Consider the following 22028-nt stretch of genomic DNA (forward strand, 5'->3'; position numbering starts at 1 on the left):
GCAAATGTGTATAGTCCTTTCGAATTTTTACAAGCCTTTCTGTTTTCTAAGTATAAAGAGAAACCTTTCAGTCCCATTTATTGCCTCTATTGTCTTGTGTTTTGTTGTCTTGGTTTTAATCTCTTGTGGTGAAACTTGTGTCCTTTGTTTTTTTCTCCTAAGATATATATAGTTACTTATTTGCAAACCAGACTGACTTGTCTGAAAGAGGCAATATTCAATTCCGGTACCTGGAAAAAGGAATGAAACACAAATAGGAGATTTGGCCCTGCCATGCCTAGAAAACGGGCTTTAGTGAGCACAGTGCAAGTAGAAAATGCAGTGTACTCAAAGAAACTGTAATGAATTACCAAGTGCTCGAGCCCTTGTCTGGAGTCCCTCGCTGTGCTTACTAGCTCCAGTTCAGTCTCCTCGCCGGGTGACTTTGGCGCCTCACTTGGTATGAGAGGACAGAGGAAGGATCATGTCTGGCTTATCTCTGTGCAGTGCTGTGATGTAGTGACCACATGTGAAGTGCTGATACCTCTGACTTCAGGAGAGCAGAGAGCTGCCCACCACAACTTAAAACATTGACCTTTGAGGTTCTGTGGGTGGTCTTTCAGTTTGCTGGGCATGTGTGCTTAAAGACAGTTTATTAGATAATAATCTAAGCCTCTCTACAGTTGGGTGTTGGGTGATTTTTTTTTTTTTTCCTGAATCCAAAGAATCAAAGCATTGTGGAAATTGGCTGGGAGATAGAAATGACAGCCATGTGCTCACCTGTGATCTCACTGCTTCAGGTGCAGGATGTTGTTCCTATAACCAGTTATGACACTGCTGGGTCCTTCCTTCTCCTGGGATGTAACAACGGATCGATATATTACATAGGTAAGTCCAGGTTGTGTTTTACAAATGAAAGCCAGATACACCTTTTTAGTGTTAAGTAAATGTGTATCATCTGTTTTTCAGACATGCAGAAGTTCCCTTTGCGGATGAAAGACAACGATCTTCTTGTCACTGAACTCTACCACGACCCGTCCAACGACGCCATCACTGCTCTGAGTGTTTACCTCACTCCCAAGACAAGTTAGTGCATACCCGTCTGTCGAAACACGTTTCCTGTTTATTCGTGAGCTTACTGTGCTGGAAGCTGTTGCTCTTCTCTGCCTACCTCTCTCTGAACCCTCTTGTCCTGTCCTCTGATAACTGTGTGACTAAAAATCATCTGGTTCTTCCTTTCCAAGATTTCAGTCCTCAAGATTTCATCCATTAATCCAAAACGTGATCTGATTTTATACTGAAGTCAAACAGTGACCTGTAAATGAACATAATTCGAAGAGGTGATTAGAGTTGAATTGTACACCTTAAACTACATTGTCAGATTAACCAAAGCTAGACAAAGACCTTCTGTGTCTCAGTCTTCCTATTACAGTAACTGACTTCACCTGAAATTTCGAACTTTGAGGATTTGTTCTTTAACAAATAAATAAAAACTCATGGGTTGTTGGTGTGGTGTATTCCAGTGCAGCCTTGGAACTGCTGGCCGTGTAGGTCACACCTGGTCATCCCAGGATGACTCAGTACCGTAAAGAGGTCACTCTAGGCCATAGGCTCTGTGGAATGCTGCTGTCAGTGCTGCCCAGTGGTGGTCTTGGCATGCGGATTCTTTAATCCTCCGAGTATGTACCAAGTGTGTACTGTGGCTCGGTGTGCTGAAGGGCAACAGGCACCGTGATTCAGGCTATCAGTGAGGAGCAGAGGTAGAAAGCCTAAAAGTGTGTGTGGAATAGTGTGCTGTCACTGCAGAGGCCAGTGCAGATGCAGGGGGAGAAGTGAGCAGTTCTGTTGTAGAGTGAAGGTTCAGGAAGGACTTAGAGGAAAGAAAAAATGTACATGGCCTAGCAGCCCCATCTTTCTTTGCCGAGGGTGAGCTCCCAGCCTCCCCCACCTCGTTCACCTCAGGGAGGCCTTGCAGGACAGCTTTTTAATTACGCCCTAAGGACCTTCTATCTTCTGGCTTCTAGGTGTCAGTGGGAATTGGATTGAGATTGCCTACGGTACGAGCTCTGGAGCAGTACGGGTGATTGTGCAACACCCGGAGACCGTCGGGTCAGGGCCACAGCTCTTCCAGACGTTCACTGTCCACAGGAGCCCTGTCACGAAAATCATGTTGTCAGAGAAGCATCTCGTGTCAGGTAAAGTGAGTCTCCTGGGTTGGAGTTCCACCTTGTGTGCCCCAGCTGTGGTGTCTCATCTTCTTTCTTACGGACATTTCATTTTGCATACTTACCAGAACGCTTTTGAAGAATTTTTTGTCTAGAACTTTTCTAAGTTTGAACTTTAAATTTAGTTGGTTGTTTTTTATTTTAAGCTAAAGTTACAGATGTAGATGTATATTTTGATAGCTGATTACCTTATAAAATATTTAAAGGTCATAAATAATTCGAAGAAAATAACATTTTGTGGGTTTATAGTTCCCTGTAATCACCAAACTTTAAAAAATGTAGATAATAACTAGGTAAATAAGATCATACAATAATTTAACAGTTTGCTGAGAACTACTTTTTGGTAACAAAGTAAAAATTCATGGAATAGATTCACTGGCAGGTGTTTCTGGGAGACTTGGCGAAGGTTAGAGTGAGTCATCCCTAGAGGTTGCTTTTACAGGAGTCTTGTATTTTGTAGAGCTCCTACCTGACCTAACATTTTTATAACCATCATTTTCATTGTGGTTTTGTGTGTTTGGAGGGTGTTAAAAGAAGGCATGTCTGTCCCTGTTCTTGGTGATTAAACACTAATAGAGCTGGGCTCTTAGCCACAGAAGAGTGGATGGATGTGTGCCTCTGAACACCTTGTAGTCAGGCTTTTCTGACCAGCGCTCAGCCGATGCTGGCTGGGGCTTTCTCAGGTCTGTTTCTGCTTCCTCTGTTGCCCAGTTCCTGAGTGTTGGGTTGTCTGAGAGTGCTGTCCTCGGTCCGCTCTCTGTATTCTCCCTGGTGATCCGAATGTTAATCAAGGATGTGCAACAGCACTCTGACTTTTCCTCTCAGAGAGTTGCAGACATGTGTGTCCAGTATCTGTATCTCGGGTTGTGTGTTCGGCAGGTATTCAGATGAAATGTGGAGGGTGTAGAGCTTTTAACGCTCTACATTAAACTGAACTGAACTGAAAAGCCATTTTAATGCAGTTTCACTTTTCTGTTGCTGTGAATGAAACACTGACCAAACCAGCTTACAGAAGGAAGAGTTTATTTGAGCTTACGGTTCCTGGGGAATTACAGTCTGTCATGGCAGGGAGGCATGGTGGCTGGAGGTGGCTGGAGCGGGAGCAGCAGAACCTAAGCTCTCACATCATCACACAGGCACAGGAAACAAGAGAGTGACTGGAGATCCAGCAAGGCTTAAGAACTCTCTAAGCCCACCCCCAGTGATATGCTTCCTCCAGGATAGCCACACCTTCTAAAACCTCCCAAAACAGCGCCACCGTTTGGGGACAAAATGTCCAGATACTTGGAGCCTATGGGGGACATTTTCATTCAAACCACCACAACCAACTATTTACTTACTTAGGCTCAAAATTTAGGAATTGCCCCTGGAGTCCTCCCTTCCTCCTGACCCCTCTGTGACATAGACCCCAGTAAGTCCGTTGATGTTGCTGCGTGTGTCACAGACCTGGTTGCTCCCATGGCCCTCACTCTAGAGATGCAGATTGTCGTCATTCTCCCTTGGTTACTGAAGGCACTGGGCGGCTTCCTGTGTCCTTTTGAAGTGACCAGGTCTGATTGTCAGTGGCTTTCTGTCCTACTTAAATGCATGTGAGTTTCCACTGTGTCTGCCACAGTACCACATTGTGTGCTAGAACCAGGTACTTCCTACATGAACTTCCTCACCCCCGCCCGCTGTCTCTGCCTCAGGAGACTCTAACCTGGAGGCTTTTCCAGTTCATAAAAGTGCATCACAACTTTTGTTCTTGTTCTGTTCGGAATGTCCAGGACCCAGGTACAAGCTTGGCTACCCTGTCTTGCAGGCACTCAGTACCTTCGCGGTATCATTCAGGCATTCACAGACCTACTCAGCAAGGCCTTCTTTACCTCTGGTCTCAATTAGTTAAGCCTCTGTCCAAACATAGCTTTGTCTAATAGTATCTGTCTGTGTTGCTCACAGACTATCGTGTAATCACCATTTGTTTGGCACCTGTCTCCTGGAATATAACTTCACCTGGAGGAACTTTGTTCTCTGTTCTGAACACTTCAGTGTAGCTCTTCCCACAGAGAGGATTCTGGGAAACAGTGTATAAAGTTTGGTCCTGTGGGATTTTAAGCTGCTGGGCTGTGCTGTTTACGTGATAGTGGTCACTGCTGTTACTTTGGTGTTTATGTTAGTGTAGGATATAATGCCAAAGGGCCACTTAATTTATGTTTAAATATGAAACATTAGCATGCAGGTTTGAATTTTAAGTATGTTTGTTAACAAAAACACCCAGTTTAGCCAGAAGTCTGGAGTACTTTCTGTATTAGAATTGCTATTCTGCCCCCTGGTGGGTGTCAGCTTAATTCTAGCCACATTTGTTTTAGGTTGTGTATGTCCTGATGCCGGAAATGAAAACTTTATATAACAATTAATGCCAGCAAGCTGTCATGGTTATTCATTTGAATCAGCCTAAATTGTTTTATTTTTCTCAGTTCAGTAACTTAGTGAAATTAATGAAATTAATGAAACAGTCTAAAACTATATGCCTCCTTTTTTACCTTCATTATTGGCTTTCTGAGAATTGAGAATTCTGTTACACAGGTAAAACATTGTGCAGGAGGTACTTGTTGCCAACATTAAATGTCTCCCTAAAGTTTGGCTTAAAGCATGTAACTGATTTTTTTTTTTTTCGTTTGTTCATTTGTTTTGTTTTTATTTTTAGTATTTTTTGAGACAGGGTCTTCCTGTAACCCCAGCTGACCTGGAATTCACTATGTAGACCAGGCTGGCCTTGAACTCACAGATATCCACCTGCCTCTGTCTCCCAAGTGCTCAACTAAAGGCATGCACCACCATGCCCAGCTCTGTAACTGATACATTATACCATAAGAACTACTATGTGTGTATGGAAGCTGGGGATACTTTTTAGTATTTTCAGGTGAAGTTAAGACTCACTGCTAGTAATAGATTTTCTGAAAGAATTACAAATGGAAAATTAAGGTTTTTGTTTTTTCTTTTTGTTACGGTATGCCAGAAAAGGACAGGTCTTGTAATAATGAATCTGTGTTTTGGTGCAGTCCCAAAAGGACGGGTCTTGTATTAGTGATGTCATGTTTTGTTTGTATTCTCTAATAATAATCCTTTCATAGCCGAAATGTCTGGTTAGGAAGTGACTCACTGTGTGGTCATTTAGTTGCATTCCATTTTAAAAAATAAATGAAATTGATTGGCATATGCTTCTTAATTCACTCTTTTTATAAAAAATAATGTCCAGCTCTAATACAGAATCTTAATTTTCTTTAATGTAACAGTGAATGAGCAGTAAATAGCTAATTCCTAGAGATCCTTGATAAATGCATGTCATAATTTTTCAGTAATTCCTGGTTTAGGTTATTTAATGTCTGAGTAACATAAGTAGAAACAGTTTCTATGGTTGGGAAAAATAAATATGCAGTAGGTAGTTTGGCTGCAGAACAAGAAAGTGTTTTCTTAATTTTCTTTAATGTAACAGTGAATGAGCAGTAAATAGCTAATTCCTAGAGATCCTTGATAAATGCATGTCATAATTTTTCAGTAATTCCTGGTTTAGGTTATTTAATGTCTGAGTAACATAAGTAGAAACAGTTTCTATGGTTGGGAAAAATAAATATGCAGTAGGTAGTTTGGCTGCAGAACAAGAAAGTGTTTGACTTCCCTCTTACACTTAAGAAAATCTTTTCTACATTTATGTTACTGGGCTTTGGTTTTGGTTTTTGTTGTTTTGAAACAGGATCTTGCTCTTATAGCCCAGCTGGTCTATATTCACTATGCAGATCAGGCTGGTCTGGAACTTTGGAAGGATCCCTGCTCTGCCTCCCAAAAGCTAAATTACAGGCATGTGCCACCACAGCTGACTTCCCAAGGTTACTGTTAGAGAACTCATGGATTATTTTGAGCAAGAGAAACTATTCTGTTTTCTTAAAAGTTTTTTATTGTTACATTTACTTGTGTGTGCACATGCACACAGCATGTGTGAAGGTCAGAGGAGAGTTTGTGTTGCCTCCTCCCACCATGTGGGTCCCATGGATGGAACCTGGATTGTCAGGCTTGGTGTCTAGCTGCTTTATCTGCTGAGCCGTCTCACCATCCCTAGCTCTCTCACTTTGGTTAGCTAGATACAGATTGAATACAATGTTAAGTATGTTATTTGCCTCTTAAATGGCTTAAGTCTTCTTAGTGTAGAAAGAGTTAAAACATAAGTGTGAGAGCGATGTGGCGTCCTTAGCATGTGTAGTCACTCTGTGCTCTTGTTCTAGTCTGTGCAGACAACAATCATGTGCGTACATGGACAGTGACTCGCTTTCGAGGGATGATCTCCACTCAGCCTGGCTCCACTCCTTTAGCATCCTTCAAGATCCTGTCCTTGGAGGAGACAGAGAGTCACGGCAGCTACTCATCTGGCAACGACATAGGTGGGTCTCCCCAGGAGTCCGCAGGCCGCTCAGAGCTGTCTCTTCCAGTAGACGGCAATACTGAGGTTTGAGTAGGAAGTGTGTATCTTAGCTTTTAAATTCATTCAAAACAAAAATCATGTATGTGAATGTGTGTGTGCGTGTCTGTGTGTGTGTGCATGTGTGTGGGGTGGGCTCTTGGACCACCTCGGGTGATTCCATGAACCTTTTTTTTTTTTTTTTTTAAACTGTCTTTTAGTAGCCCGACTCACCCAGTTATCTAGATTGGCTAGCCAATGAGCCCCAAGGATCCACCTAGCTCTGTGTCTCTGGCACTGAGATTTCAAAAACACATCACAGCTTTTTCCCTTAGATTCTGGGGAATGAACTTAGGTTCTTGTGCTCTACTGAGGGAGCTAGCTCCCTAATCTATGTAGTTCAGTATTGGTACGTGTGTTCAAGAAGGCTTAGAGAACCAGGGTACCAGAAAGGAAGACTATTACCCTTAAAGAGGAGTGATTCACTAAAAACTGCAGGGAACTGTGGTCATCCATGGGGTGTGGCAGGTTCTGGGGAGGAAGGAGTCTAGGCTTGCTCTCACAGTCCTTCCCTGAAGTAGTTGAGTACATGCATGGCACAATGGTGACTCCCCTGCAGCCAGATGGCCTGGGTTACTTCCTTCCATCCCTTAGGACCCGTGATTTCCGATATCTGGCTAACTAACCTCTTGGTGTCTAGTTTTTTCACCTGTAGAATTAGGGCATTAATGTCTTCCTGATAGAGTTTTATGATGATTAAAATGAGCTAGTGCTGCATTACAAGTCGAAATGCTTTGTCCTGGCACTGTGTGTGGCACCAGTGTAGAATTCAATGCCAGCATGAACTTTGGTGAGAGGGTGTGGTATTAACGTGCCTTTATAAAATGAACCACATTCTCATAACTTCTTTGCCTTTTGGTTTTCTGACACAGGGCCTTTTGGAGAGCGAGATGATCAGCAAGTGTTTATCCAGAAAGTTGTTCCCATCACCAACAAGCTGTTTGTGAGGCTCTCATCAACCGGAAGAAGGTAGCACATTCTGAGGAAGACGTCTGTTCAGAAACTGCCTTGGTTTATAAAGGTGCCATGTGCTCCACAGGTGGAAAAGTGTTCTAGAAGCAGATCGAGACAAATTGATTCAGTAATTACGATTAAAAAGTTAAAATAGGGGCTGGAGAGATGGCTCAGCGGTTAAGAGCACTGACTGCTCTTGTAGAGGACCCGGGTTTGAGTCCCAGTACCCACATGGCAGCTACAAACTGTCCTTAACTCCAGTTCCAGGGGAATCCGACACCGTCTTCTGACCTCCGCGGCATTGCACGACACGGGTGCACTCGCATACATGCAGGCAATACACTCATACACATAAAATTTTTTAAAAAAAGTTAAAATTGAGCATTGTACTTCACACTTGGTTTCTAGGACTTGTTTAGATTTTCAGTGATGCTGTGGATGTTTGGGAAGAACTTGTGGTAGAGAAGACCAAGACATCCGGGGCATTTCTCACACCCAAGCACTATTTACTGATTTCTTTCTCTTTTTTTAAAAAAAAAAAAATTTTATGTTTATGAATGTATTGCCTGCACATATGTAAGTGCACTGTGTTGTGCAATGCCTACAGAGGTCAGAAGAGGGTGTCAGATCCCTTGGAACTGGAGTTCCAGATGGTTGTTAGCTGCTTTGTGGGCGCTGGGAATCCCTCGACTCTTTTTCTTAAAGACATTTAATTTTGGGGCTGGAGAGATGACTGAGCCGTTAAGAGCACTGGCTGCTGAGGCAGAGGACCTGGGTTCAATTCCATGGCAGCTAACAACCATCCCTAACTACAGTTCCAAGGAGATCTGACGCCCTCTTCTGACCTCTGCAGCTATGGCACAAATGACTTACACACATGCACAGTCAGTGCATTCATACACATAAAGTTAAAATAATAAAATATTTTTTAAAACATTTAATTTCATCCTGGGGGAAAAACAAAACAAAGAAACCCTTGATTCGAATATTTCTCACCCTGTGCAGATGTTCATGACTATGTCTCAGGTAAGGTATTGCAGAGTTTGTGCCCATCTCCATATAGGATAAACGTGATGAAGCAGTTCATTCTGGTTGGTAGCTTGTGGAGGCAGGCATCTCCCCAAAAGCAGCCGTGTCAGCTCCCTATTACGTCAGTGTCCCCTCAGGTCTGCCCTAAGAGCAGGTAAGATAGCCCTGATCCTGTGCAGCGTGGATTTGCCCTAGGGCTCCCTGGAGGCCACAGCTGCCACTGCTCTGCTCTGAATTCAGGAACGATTTCTCATTGGATTTCAGTGTAGATCATAGTGGGTTTCCTGGCTGACAGATGAACTGCGTTCTTATTCTAGTTCTGCTTTTTATCAGCTGCATAAATTCAGCTGAAGGGACCTCCTTGGTTTCCTTAGTTGCTTTTCTGTGGCTGTGATAAGAGACCATGATCAGAAGCAGCCATGGAGGAGTTCATTTTGGTTTGTGGTTCCAGAGGGAGAGTCTGTAATGGGGAAGGCATGGTGGCCACAGAGGGAGCAGGAAGCAGAGAGATCACATCTGAGTCACACACAGGAAGGAGGGAGAGCAAAGGAAGTGGACCGAGGCTGAGAACTCTCAAATCCCTCCTCAGTGACACCTTCCTCTGCAAGGCTGCACCTCCTGAAGCTTCCCAAGCAGCAGCACCAACCAGGGACCAAGTGTTCAAACACGTTTTCTTTCAAATCACCACACTTCACAAAATAAGTCTCAGAATCCCAGTACACCTCACAGTCTTGACTGCAGTGGACGTTCCAGAGATCAGTCCCCTCATTCTCCTCCTTTAAGTGTTTGTTCCCTGGCTTCCTGTTGAGCTTCGGTATTTCTTTCTTTACCAGACAAGTGAGGAAAGGAAAATTCCTGTTTGTAGTCATTAAACAGACTGGCCGACTTTCCTTAAACGCTGCCGGTGCTGTGGATGTTTCGAAGTTTCCTGTCTGCTTCTCTTCAGCAGGAGTCTGATCACATGATGTGGCAATAAATAAACTCTGAGATGAGTTGTTTCCATCAGAGATCATCAGTAATTGAGTGAATTCTAGAAAATGTTTTTTTTGTACCTAAACTGTCAGCTTTTGTTTCATCTTATGTTTTAAGAAAATGAATTAGGAGTTTACACTGTAGAGTCCACATCATTCTCTCACAGTTCTATAAATCCCTGTGATTCAGGGCTCGGCACACATCGAGTGGAAAAGCGACAGGTGTTTAACAAGCTGGAATGCTACCACCGTCTAACAGCGTCCTGTTCCGTTTAACATTTCCCTAATGCGTTATTTCAGAAAACAGTGGTGTGTTGCAATCCATTGTATGATTTGTGTACAAGATGAATTTTATCATCTTTTAAGTTTGCAATCTCAGAGGGAAACTGGGTAGAGAATGAGCAAGGGGAAGTGACTTTGTAGACGTGAGCCACTGCTGGGTGGGCCAGAAGCTCCAGTGGAAGGGGAAGCGCAGTGAGCAGGAAGTGGAGCGGTCTTGTAGGACACTGGGGGAAGAGGGTGAGGACTCGGTCCCCAGCTGGAGACTAGAGCAGAGTAGCCTTTGTGCTTATGTTGTTGTTGACAGTGATTTATTAATAAACCAGAAATCTAGATCTTAAAAATTTTAAGTCACTTTACAAATATAAATGTTAATTATTACATGAATAGTAATTAAAAACACTATTACTGACAGAAAAGCAATTGACAATTCCACATCATTGAGGGTGTTTAAAAATGCTAGTGACCAGGGCTAGAGAGACGGCTCGACAGGTAAGAGCACTTGCAGCTCTTACAGAGGATCCACATTTGGCTCTTGGAACCCACATGGCAGCTCACAGCTGTCTGTAACTCCAGTTTCCAAGGGGATCAGATACCCTCTTCCAGTCTCTGCAGGCATCAGCTGCACACATGGTGTATATGTATACACCATACATGTAAGCTCTTAAACATACACATAAGATAAAAGCAAATTGTTTGTTTAAACCTAGTGACGGGGCTGGAGAGATGGCTCAGCGATTAAGAACACTGGCTGTTCTTGCAGAAGACCCGGGTTCGAATCCCAGCACTCACATGACTGCTAACAACTGTCCGTAACTTCAGTTCCAGGGGATCCGGCAGCCTCTTCTGTTCTCCGTGGGGATTGCACAACACGGGTGCACTTATCTACATGCAGGCAATACGTGCATACACATAAAATATTTTAAAAAGCCCTAGTGACTAAAATAAAGGTGAAATCTCTTAAGTGGTCGAACAGTAAAAGCTCACCCTTTAAGATCAGATGATGCCAGGGCAGCGGGCTCTGTAGTGTGCGCATGTGGTACACACGTGGTGCATAGGCAGGGCTGACTTCTCCACTTCTATCAGAATTCACCTTCACCTCCTGCTCACTCTGTCCTGTTCTCATGTTGATGTGGGTTTCGTTTTGTTTCCTTCCCAAGTTTTTGCCCTTTGATTTGCTAGTTGCTGACTGTTCTTTTTATTTCTGTTAAGCTCTTGCACCTCTGATTTGCTCTAGGCTGAGATGAATTCACTGAAGTAAATTCAGGTCACCCTTACCTGACTTGGAGAAGATCGCCTCCTCACACTGTCCCTGGCTTTTCTCATTTGCAGGCTGGAAAATAACTGTTCTATCTCTGATTCTTTTAAAACATTTACTTTTATTTTATTTTATTTTATTTTATTTATTTTATTTTATTTTATATTTTATATTTTATATTTTATGTGTATGCTCCATGAATGTATGTAGTGCCCACAGAGGCTAGTGGAGAGTGTTGGGTCCCTCGCAACTGGAGTTACAGATAGGATGGAACCGAGTCCTCTGGAAGAGCAGCCGGTGCTCTTAACCACTGAGCCACCTCTGCAGCCTCTATCTCAGATTCTTTGGTTCTGTTTTGAAGCATCAGTGATACAGTGGCCTTAAAACCTCCTTGATAAGGAGTGCTGTCCTCGTGGAGGATGCAGCACGTGCCTTTGCCAGAGTTTGGAGCTAAGGCTTTACATTTTTAAAGTTTGTATGTAGGTGCTGGAGAGATGGCCCAGAGGTTAAGAGCACTGGCTGCTCTTGCTGAGGACCCGGGTTCGATTCCCAGCACCTCCATCATGGGAAGACCTGGTCTGTAATTCTAGTTCCAGGGGATTGGAGGCCCTCTAATGACCTCTGTGGGCATTGTATGACACAGGAGCACTTACACACATGCAGTCAATACCCTCATGCACTAAAATATTTTAAAAGTTTGCATGTAAGGGGCTGGAGAGATGGCTCAGCAATTAAGAACACTGGTTGTTCTTGCAGAAGACCTGGGTTCAAATCCCAGCACCCACATGGCAGCTAACAACTCTCTGAAACTCCAGTTCCAGGGGATCTGACGGCCTCTTCTGTCCTCCGTGGGCATTGCATGACATGGGTGCACCTACCTACATGCGGGCAATACATTCATACACATAAAAATAAATATTTTAATTAAAAAAAGGTTTGCATGTAAATTTTAATGCTTTTTTCAATATCTAGCATATTTTATTCATGTATTTATTTCCCGTCTCATTTTTTTTTCCTTTCATGATTTCCTTTGGAAAAGTTGCTAATTCTCGACACTCTGCTTTTGTAACTTAAAATTATTTTCTTCAGTCACAGCTAATACATTGATGTATAAGAAATTTTGACTTGTGCTTTTTTTCTTCTGACTTCATTTTAGCCCTGAAACCAGTTTTGATATGTGTTCACTTGTAACTTTGCAAATAAGACACAAGTGGCCCATTTCCACTGCAAGTTTAAAACTTACATGCAACTTTGTAAGTATGTGTTATTTTTAGTGTATGAGTGTAATTGCTTGCCATGTTTTACGGCGTCTCCTGTCCTTGCAGAATCTGTGAGATCCAGGCTGTTGACTGCACCACGATATCTGCGTTTACCGTCAGAGAGTGTGAGGGCTCCAGCCGGATGGGCTCGCGGCCACGGCGCTACCTGTTCACAGGACACACCAACGGCAGCATTCAGATGTGGGATCTGACCACGGCCATGGACATGGTCAACAAGAGCGAGGACAAGGGTAGGCGACCATTTGGAGGGCCCGGTGTCCCAGGCCAACCTCTGACGTGATTACAGCGAGTGTTTCTTTTCCTAAGATGTAGGTGGTCCAACTGAAGAAGAGCTACTCAAATTGTTAGACCAGTGTGATCTGAGCACGTCGCGCTGTGCTACCCCTAACATCAGCCCCGCCACATCTGTGGTTCAGCAGAGTCGGCTGCGAGAGTCGAACTCCAGGTGGGTAAAGCGCTGTGCGTCATCTCCTGAACCGACTTGGTTGCTTTGGGGAGCATTGTCTGACACACTGTGATCACAGTGGTTGTAAAAGTTGTTTCAACGGCAGTTTCAGTTCAGATTTGTTAATGTTTAGTTGTTTAAAGTTAGTGAATTTTTTTTCAGAATTCAAACTCTGAAAAACCAAGGGCCACATATTCAGTATGCTGATTTCTTGTTGGTTTTAAAGACGGTTTTCTGTCCTTTTCCTTCTGTTCAGGTCTTGGTTGACTGAATATGTGTGCTGCCCTTTGCATCAGCGATTGTAGATGATATCCAGTGCTTGATAAGCACATGTAGGGAGTGTGGGCATTAATGCACGCTGCACATCATGTGTTTTATTAGTGGTTGAGCTGATGAGACAGTGAGATCTAAACTGATTTCTCAAACTCTTCTCAGCCTGCAGCTCCAGCACCATGAGACCATACATGAAGCAGCCACTTACGGTGCCACACGGCCGTACCGAGAGAGCCCTTTGTTAGCCAGAGCAAGGAGGACTGAGAGCTTCCACAGCTACCGGGATTTCCAGGCCATTAATTTCAGCAGAAATGTAGAAAGAGCGGTCCCTGAGAATGGAGACGTGGGTCCAGTGCAGGCGGAAGTGAGAGGGGTGACAGGGCAGGGCAGCATCTCTGAGAGGAAGTCCCCCAGCACAGACGCGAAGAGTCTGAGAGAGGCGGAGTGTGCATCCGAGGCGCGTAGAACTGCTGAAAGTGCTCCAGAGGCCAGGAAGAGGCTGCCGGAAGAGGAAGGCGAGAGCCGAGTGGAGCTCCGGAGGAAAGGCGGGTTTGAAGCAGGGGGCTTCCTCGGAAGGAAGAAGGTGCCCTACCTGGTGTCCTTACCGAGCACTTCTGATGGAGGAACCGACTCCCCTGGTACTGCGTCCCCATCTCCTACAAAGACCACCCCATCGCCTCGGCATAAGAAAAGCGACTCCTTGGGCCAGGAGTACAGCCTGTGAGCTCACCAAAATGCATGACAGTTTGACTACATTTAGATGGAAATTAAAATTTCCTGGATTTCAGCACATTCGTTTTTATACCGAAATTTCCCAAGAGAAAATTTGACCTCATTTGGTATCTTCGTTTGAACAGTTTCTTGAAGCAGATACAGTAGTCCCCTCTTGACACATGGAAATGGTTTAGTTCTGCAACACGTGTAACAGGCTGTTGGTAAAGCAGGAGTCCATTTTAGTGTTGAGCTCTGCTTGTGGTCTGTCACCCTGTCCTACTAGGATGTGCCCATGTAGATGTGTCCTAACAGCTGGTGAGCTAGGGGCCGCATCCCTAACCCAGTGCTAAGGTTTGTCTTGAAGTCCACCTTGAAGTGAATCTCAATCCCCCTGGAACTCAGGCTCCTGACCTTGTTGTGTCTGGTCTGCAGTGTTTACTAGGTATTTAATGAGGTGCTATGTTGTGAAAAAATATCCTGTAACTCAGAAACACTATTGTCGAATACCAGGCCCCACTGTGCACTACGTCTTTTGGACCATTTTACTGTGGGTCATTTCTGATTCTTATGGTTGTGGGGGGTCTTAGTGCAGCATACATCACCAACATCTGATACCCACAGTCTTCCCAGTGGAACTGCTGTGTTTGAATAGGTGAAGTAAAAATAATAAAGGGGACCCTTTGTCTAGAAGGACCCCGTTTGCTGGTGTGCCCTGTGTTATGAGCTGACTTTTGCTACATCTCACTGGATTGGAGAGCTCAGTTTGGAATTCAGTGTTTAGGCTGTGTCAAAATGTTGTTTTGACTATATTTTGAATTTGGAGAGCAAAAGAACTTTTTGTACATTTTTCTTCATTTGGAATGATTTACAAATTTCCGCAAATGGGGAAATGTGAGCTGTAAGCATTTACGGCGAGTGCTGTGTATTGTCCCATCCCAAGACAACCAAAGTGAAGTACATTCCTTAAAGTTTACTGTCAGTGGTTAAATAAAAACTGTTTATCAGTTAAATCAAAAGAATGGTTAACACAGTGTGTCTTCAGTTATTTAAGGAGCAGTTGCTCTGTTTAAACTAACTACATGTGTTCTTAAGGAAAAAATTACATACTTGCATGAATGAAAGACCATTAAAAAGGAAAAAAAAAAAACCCAGTAGAGACTATTACATAATACAGTCCCACAGAAAGGTAGCTGACTGCCAGAGCTAGGCCTGGTGGTGTGTGCCTCAGTGTCAGCGCTTGGGATTTGGAGGCTATCCTGGGCTACATAATGAGCCTCTGTCTCAAAAACAAACAGGAAGTTGACCAAAGCATAGACTGCAAGGTCCCACAAGTCAAGTCGAATTTCTTTCCTTCATCTCCGGGAGGTCAGACCTCGGTCTAAGCCTGTGTGTCTCCTCTGTCCCGAGGACCCCAGCCAGATTTTTTCCGAGTGTCTGTATTCTCTCACTGGAACGATGTTCTCAAGGTTGTGAGCAGAAGAAAAACGATGAAATGGATTGTATGCTTTACGACTGCTGATGAAGGCATTGTAGTTGAAATGGTGGAAATAGTTCAAGTTACTGTGTTCTAAGTTCTTTACTGTTAATCTAGTGCTCTCAGAGATGCAGTCGGACCCACAGGGGAAGGACCTATAATTTTCTTTCTCATCAGGACTGACTGGAGTTAGTTACCCAGGCCCCTTCCAGTTGTGCAGTATTTGAATCTCTTAGTTGGGACTCGTTTTGAAAAAGGTATGACGGTTCTAGTGTAGCTTAGATGAGAACGTACCCAGGCCATTCTATTAAAAAAAATTTTATGTGTATGAGTGTTATCCCCGCATGTAGGTAAGTACACCCGTGTTGTGCAGTGCCTGCAGAGGTGAGAAGAGTGTGTTGGATCCTCTGGAACTGAAGTTACAGACGTTGGCTGCTGTGTGGGTGCTGGGATTCTAACCCTGGTCTTCCACAAGAGCAGTCAGTGCTCTTAACAGCAGAGCCATCTCTCCAACCCCCATCCAGGCCATCCTATTTTCTAGGTGTTTGGGTTTGTTTGTTTAAACAGAGTCTCCCTATAGTCCAGCTGATGTGGAGCTACCTATATAGACCAGGCTGGCCTCGATCTTTCAAAGATCCACCTAACGCTGGCTCCTGAGTGCTGGGATTGAAGGAGTGGATCACTGTGTATGACACCTGTCCTAATCTCTTAAATGGGTACGTCTTTATCATTATTTACATCTAATTTAGGATTGTTAGAATATTTATTTATAAAGGTGTTACACCTGGTTCACACTTAAGTATCTACTCATCAGACCATCTTTAGATGACTTTACATGATGTTTGGGCATTGGAAATGAAACACATTTGTGACATCAGGTTCCTTTTTACCATGTTATTTTACCTGGCCTATGCTTGATTTTCAAGTTGTTCTCTTGAAGTATGTTTGTGTGGATGTCAACATGAGTGTTACACTAGTGTGTACAGTAACAGATTTGTGTTTGGGTCCCTGTCGTTGGTTACGGTGGCTGTCTGGAAACAATTCTTAGTCAACTTGTAAGCTCCTAACTAACTGCACTCTTACTGGCTGACGTTGGGCATAAGAAAGGGTGGTGGTTCTCAGGGTTAGGACCCGACTTGTACGTTGACAGCAGTGTATCAGAGGTGCTGTATAGTGCAGACCCTCATTCATCTGTGAGGGGGACCCCCTGGGCCAGGGACTGGTGTCCCAGAGCAGCATACTGCCATGCACGGTGACTCCAGGTGCTTTGCTTTCCTGGGTCTCAGAGTCAGGAGCTCTGAGAGGTCTTCAGAGCCCGCCCACAGTGGCTGAATAAGAATCAGCGCCGTGGAGAGAGGGTCTGTGCGTGGGGAGGGGAGTTTGTGCTATAGCATTTAGAAACCACAAAATGGTAAACCAGGTACTTTTTGAAAAAGGAGGAGGGGCCCTTGTGAGTTGGCTTGTGAACAGCAAATCCTAGTTACAGAACTCCAGGTTGTGGATGGTGCAGGTTAGGGACCAGAAATAGCCACTTCTTCCTGGGCACTCCAGGTGGCCCGCAAGGTGGACTCCGCCTTGGTTAGGGTCATTCGTGTCACCTTCAAACAGCCAATTGGCCCAGAATGAGCAGGCTAGAACAAAGCCCGGTAAACTAGCCAGTCCTGTGTTTCCTTTTTAGAGCATATAAAACGTGGGTTGAGCAGAGCACTACTGTGACTTGTACAGCTATTGCGGAAGGACAGTTAGTTCACGTTGCTTTCTAGCAGTTCTGACAAGGGCAGAGCTGCAGAACATGGGTCTGTGCTTCTGACACTCAAGGTTGGCAGGCTTTGTCTAGGAGCTGGTCATTGCAGCTGCTCTGCCACAGACTGGCATGATGCCCAGCCTTTAACTGTTGGATTGTGCATGGTGAAAATAGTGGTTTTCAAGCAGGGTAAGTAGGGGTGTCCCCTCTCAAAGTTTTTTGCAGCCCGCCTTTTTGAAAGGACTCAGAATTTTATCACATAATTCAGAATAATTTCTTAGCATCATTACAACCTTTAAGAATAAGGGGAAGAGTTTTCCTTACATTATTTTCCAGGAAAAAAAATTCAAATATCTTTTTTTAACTTTTTAATTGAATTTTTGCGATTTTCATACAGTGTAGTTTGATGGTCTTTCCATCCTCCCTAGCCACACCTCCTGCCCTCCCATTTTAATGTGTGTTCACTGCCCAGTTATCTGGAAACCTGTTCCCTTGCGGTCGTCCACCACCTCTGGCTCCTACAGTCTTTCCACCTCCTCTTCTGCAATGATCGCTGAGCCTCGGGAGGCAGAGGTTTGACACAGCTGTCCTGTTCAGGGATGAGCGCTCTGCAGCCTCTTGTTCTCTGCACGTTGGCCAGGTGTGGGTTTCTGTGTAAATCACTAGGTTCAAATATCTTAAATTTTCTGTTGATGGGAAAACTTTTTCTTCCTGTAGGACTTGGATCAATAATTTTGTAATCCAAAGAGAAACTTTTGAACCGTAGAATTGATATTATGTCAGTTCTTACCCAAGGACTGCATGGGTTCTTTAAATGATAGTAGGGAATATGTGCTGTACTATATACGTGTGTGTGTGTGTGTGTGTGTGTGTGTGTTTTACATGTAAATGTGTTGAAGATTGGAAGGAACAGAAATTAATTTTTTTCTTATACAATTCCATGTAGGCTGACTAAATATTACAAATAGAGCCGTTTCCATTGGATTTTTACTGGGCTGAAGATGTATTACCTGACGTTCAGTGAATGAGCAGAATTCTATGAAAAGTGCTTGTGAAATGGAGTTTCAGAACTAAAATATGTGAAAGACGACATTGCCTAAAGTGAAGGTATTTCAGTTCTGTCCTGGTTTGTTTCTTCATTGCTGTGACAAAACACTCTGACCACTACCAACTTGGGGAGGAAAGGGTTTATTCAGCTTACATCTCCCAGGTTGCAGTTCATCAGGGAGCCCAAGGTAGGAACTCAGGGCAGGAACCTGGAGGCAGGAGCTGGAGCACAGGCCATGGAGGAATGCTGCTTACTGGCTTGCTCCCCTGGCCCTTGCTCAGCCTGCTTTCTTATACAACACAGGCCCACCTGCCCAGGGGTGGCACCACCCACAGTGGGCTGGGCCCTCCCACATCACTCATCAAGAAGATGTCCCTCAGACATGGCCACAGGCCAGTCCAATGGAGGCAATTCCCCGATTGAGGCTCCCTCGACCCAGGTGTGTCAAGTTGACACTAAAGCTGTCCAGCACAAGTTCCAACAACTTCTCTGAATTAGCTATTGTCAGATTTTCTAAACTGTCCTAAATGCACTAGCAGTGACAGGCGTGCATGTATGAAGTATGTGGTGCTCTGTCAGAAAGCTTGATGAATATTTACTTGTAAATAGTGGCATTAGAACCTTGAGCAGGTGTATGTCTGCAGTGCAGTGCAGTTCTCTTTGGCCTGGATTTGAGGTTTTGGTTTGGGGCACTGATGGTCAATTCAGCTATTCTTTCAGGTTATGTCAGCTGTGATGGAGATCACAGGAGCAATGGGGCCATCTTGGTAGACTTGCTTAGTTTAAACCACTAACATCACATTACTGATAACAAATGTGGGCCATCTTGAAACTGCCCTTGATAATTCATTTAACTAACACATCCCTGTCAGAGCCCAGTGAAAATTACATATTTCATCGTTTATAAAACCAGCAAGGTAAGACAAGTATTGTGTATGATATTGTTTGAGACAGCTAGAGAAATAGCTGTTCTTAGATCACGGTTACTAAGACTTTAGACCCTCATTTCTTTATTACAGAATAACAAATAGTGATTTTCGGCATTTCTGATGTTCCGAGTCGTAATCAGGAAAGTTGGTGCACAGCCTGCACCTGGGGTTCCCTCTTACACCTATCACAGCTGGGTGTCAGTGAAGGTGGTGCGTTCCTTGGCCACTGAGCTGAAACCCTTGATGGCATTCATCAGGTCCTCTTCATCCACGTACTGAAAAGTAAGCAGTCGTTGGTTACAGTACTTAGGATCAGCAGTACGTGCTCCTTGATCATACGTATCAAGGTAAAAAGTGAGCAGTAACTATTAGAAGCTTAATATCCATGTTCAGTACTAAGGTGTGGTTTAAGACACCTTTTTAAAATTAATTTAAAGACTGAGTTACAGACACAGGACTGCTCAATATCTTAACCTTTGTGAGCCTCACTGTAAAGTGGGGAAATTTTATACCTATACGTAGGTTTTTCAGATGTGTTATTTTATCATGGATAGGCACCACGTGCATGCAGGTGCCTGTGAAGGCCAGAAGAGGTCATCAGGTCCCCCGGAGCTACTGAACGTGGCTTCTGGGAAGTAAACCTGGGTTGTCTGGGAGATTGGCAAGCACTCCCTAACTGCTGAGCCATCTGTCCAGCCCCTACACGCTGTGTTTGTTAAGAGGGTTTAGTTCGGTGAGCACATACAAGCTGCTGTGCGTCTTTGCTTCCTGCTCCACTGTATGTATCAAAAAAAGCTTAATACTCTGGTTCTATAATGAGCAGGTAACGAGCCAGGTGTTTGCACCTCCGACAAGCTTTCCTTGCACACTGCCCACGACTAAAACTGTGAAGACCAAGCAGAGTTGGCCATTATCTGGAGTAGTTACAGGTAACAGCTAATGTTTTCAGATTCCAGTCCCACGAAGGATGGCTTCTGTGTGTACAGTACGTCTCTAGAACCTCTGACCTTCTGTAAAGATGAGGCTCTCTCTAGATGGCTTAGCAGTTAATAACACGGGCTGCTCCTGCAGGGGACCCAAACTCAGTTGTCAGCACCCACATGGCAGCTTGCAGCTGTGTGTAACCTCAGTTCCAGGGGACCCCGTGCCCTTTTCTGGCCTTCATAGGCACTGCACATACGTACACAGACATGCAAGCAGCAAAACGCTGTACACATAAACCTTTTTTTAGGGAAAAAACAAGGGCGGATGGGTAGCACTGACCTAGAGCTGCTGAGGATTATGCGAAATGATCTATCTAACCCTTCGTGTAGTATTATATTGAGTCCAAATTGCTATGTTAAAACAATGCATTAAGCAATTCTTTGTTACAGTTTAATTATTCCTTTCATTTAAAAATTAGACCTGGAATAGACTCACATAACTGAATGAGCTGTATCAAGATCAAGGAGGATGACAGTTTAATTTGTCTGAAAAACTCAAAGCATTAATTTGAGATGACAGGATCTGGAGCCAAACGGTTCCCTCTATCATTTGCCACAGGTTAAGAAGGTGCACATAGAGTCAGTGAAGGGAACGTGAGGAGAACTAGGGGATGATCAGTGAGTCCGCACGCACCTTCAGCTGTTGGAACAACACCTCAGAGGGTCACGGGAAAGGTAACCTCCCTGCCCTCTGTTTCTTACCTAACCGGCCCAATGGAAGGGTACTCCAGCAGACGTCTAGGTAAACACGCTTTAGTAAAAATCTTAGGATGGCTGACCGCTAGGAAGCTTTACCAAATAAGCCAATTGTTTGTACCACTGAGCTAAGAAAGATGGAGCTCGTAAGTAGAGATACAAGGCTGAGCGTGTAACTGTGGGTGCCGTGCTTGCCCAGCACAAGGCCCTGGCTTCCATCTGCAGCACCTCATTCAAAACCAAACCAGCCCCGGTGGTGCCTGTGATACCAGCACTCAGAGGTGGGGGCAGGAGAAACAGAAGTTCAAGGCCATTCTTCACTGTATACTGAGTTCACAGCCAGCTGAGCTACGTGGCACCCCGCCTCAATAATTATGAATGTAGGTAGTAATGTACTTAAGACTTTCTGAGTTTTTAAAGCAAATAAAGTGTTGCATTTTATGCCTTATTTAGGTCAATTCCTGCTTCTTCCTATAATTTCTGAGCATTTTATCACAGAGCAGGTCAATAAGAAGCTTCTACCCTGGTAGCCCAACAGTAGCAATAACACTAGTAAGCATAACTGTGCACGCGTTTAGAGTGGCGCACTGACAGCTCAGGGCCACAGTGTAGTGTGAGGAAGCTTCGTACTGCCCCTGTCAGGGTGTTGCCGGATGCTTGTCAGTCAACTCACCAGTCCATTATTATGGCCCATAATGGTTTCCCATATTGAGTCATGAATCAAGACTTTCTTGTCTGGAATGTCCATGAGCTGGCTGATGCTGCGGTGGAGAGAGTCCTGGGGGTAGGTTTGGCTGATTTGACTTGGGATCTGCAGGACAGACACGCTCTGGCTGCTCCGAATACTCATAGGCATCCCAGACCAAGGAATTTTGGTGTCTGTTAATCCCTGCAAAGGAAGTTGGTGTTGGAGATGACATGTCAAGAAACGTGGAACTGAAGCTCACATAGTGCCATGGGACGGTGCTCCCTTCCAGAGCCTCCTACAGAGCTTGAACTCTGCACCCAGAGCACTGTGTACCGGTGCTGGCTCCCTGTGGGACCAGGCTTGGGGATGGAGTGAGGTGATTTCTACCTGCACTTGAGACTCTGCTGCAGTCAAAGTGAGCCTTGTCATCTTACTGTGAGTAATTTGTATTTCATTTTCAAAATCCTGGATCTGGGTAGGAAAGTGGGATCTCCCTCTTTTCCCATTCTGTTTAACTTGTTAGAGGAATCTAGCCTCCAAAATAAATTAGATCTGCTAGTAACCCCA

At 44.3% G+C, this 22028-nt stretch overlaps 2 protein-coding genes across 2 annotated transcripts in view; one reads left to right on the plus strand and one right to left on the minus strand.

Annotated features, from left to right (window-relative positions):
• Nucleotides 1–14925, plus strand: part of Kctd3 (potassium channel tetramerization domain containing 3) — a 48636-nt gene extending 33711 nt beyond the window's left edge. Inside the window, exons 13-20 of the mRNA XM_029564369.1 lie at nucleotides 780–867; nucleotides 949–1065; nucleotides 2004–2174; nucleotides 6464–6619; nucleotides 7569–7665; nucleotides 12513–12697; nucleotides 12774–12912; nucleotides 13348–14925. Coding sequence (XP_029420229.1) covers nucleotides 780–867; nucleotides 949–1065; nucleotides 2004–2174; nucleotides 6464–6619; nucleotides 7569–7665; nucleotides 12513–12697; nucleotides 12774–12912; nucleotides 13348–13909 — 1515 coding nt within the window. The 3' untranslated portion in view covers nucleotides 13910–14925. The remainder of the gene's footprint in view (nucleotides 1–779; nucleotides 868–948; nucleotides 1066–2003; nucleotides 2175–6463; nucleotides 6620–7568; nucleotides 7666–12512; nucleotides 12698–12773; nucleotides 12913–13347) is intronic.
• Nucleotides 14926–18857: 3932 nt separating this feature from the next.
• The window catches only part of Ush2a (usherin), an 828188-nt gene continuing 825017 nt past the window's right edge, over nucleotides 18858–22028 (minus strand). The window contains 2 exon segments of the mRNA XM_008834819.2: nucleotides 18858–19369; nucleotides 21447–21662. Coding sequence (XP_008833041.1) covers nucleotides 19280–19369; nucleotides 21447–21662 — 306 coding nt within the window. The 3' untranslated portion in view covers nucleotides 18858–19279.

Source organism: Nannospalax galili, unplaced genomic scaffold (genome assembly GCF_000622305.1).
Source record: "Nannospalax galili isolate Female #2095 unplaced genomic scaffold, S.galili_v1.0 scaffold657, whole genome shotgun sequence".
In the NCBI taxonomy this organism is placed as follows: Eukaryota; Metazoa; Chordata; class Mammalia; order Rodentia; family Spalacidae; genus Nannospalax; species Nannospalax galili.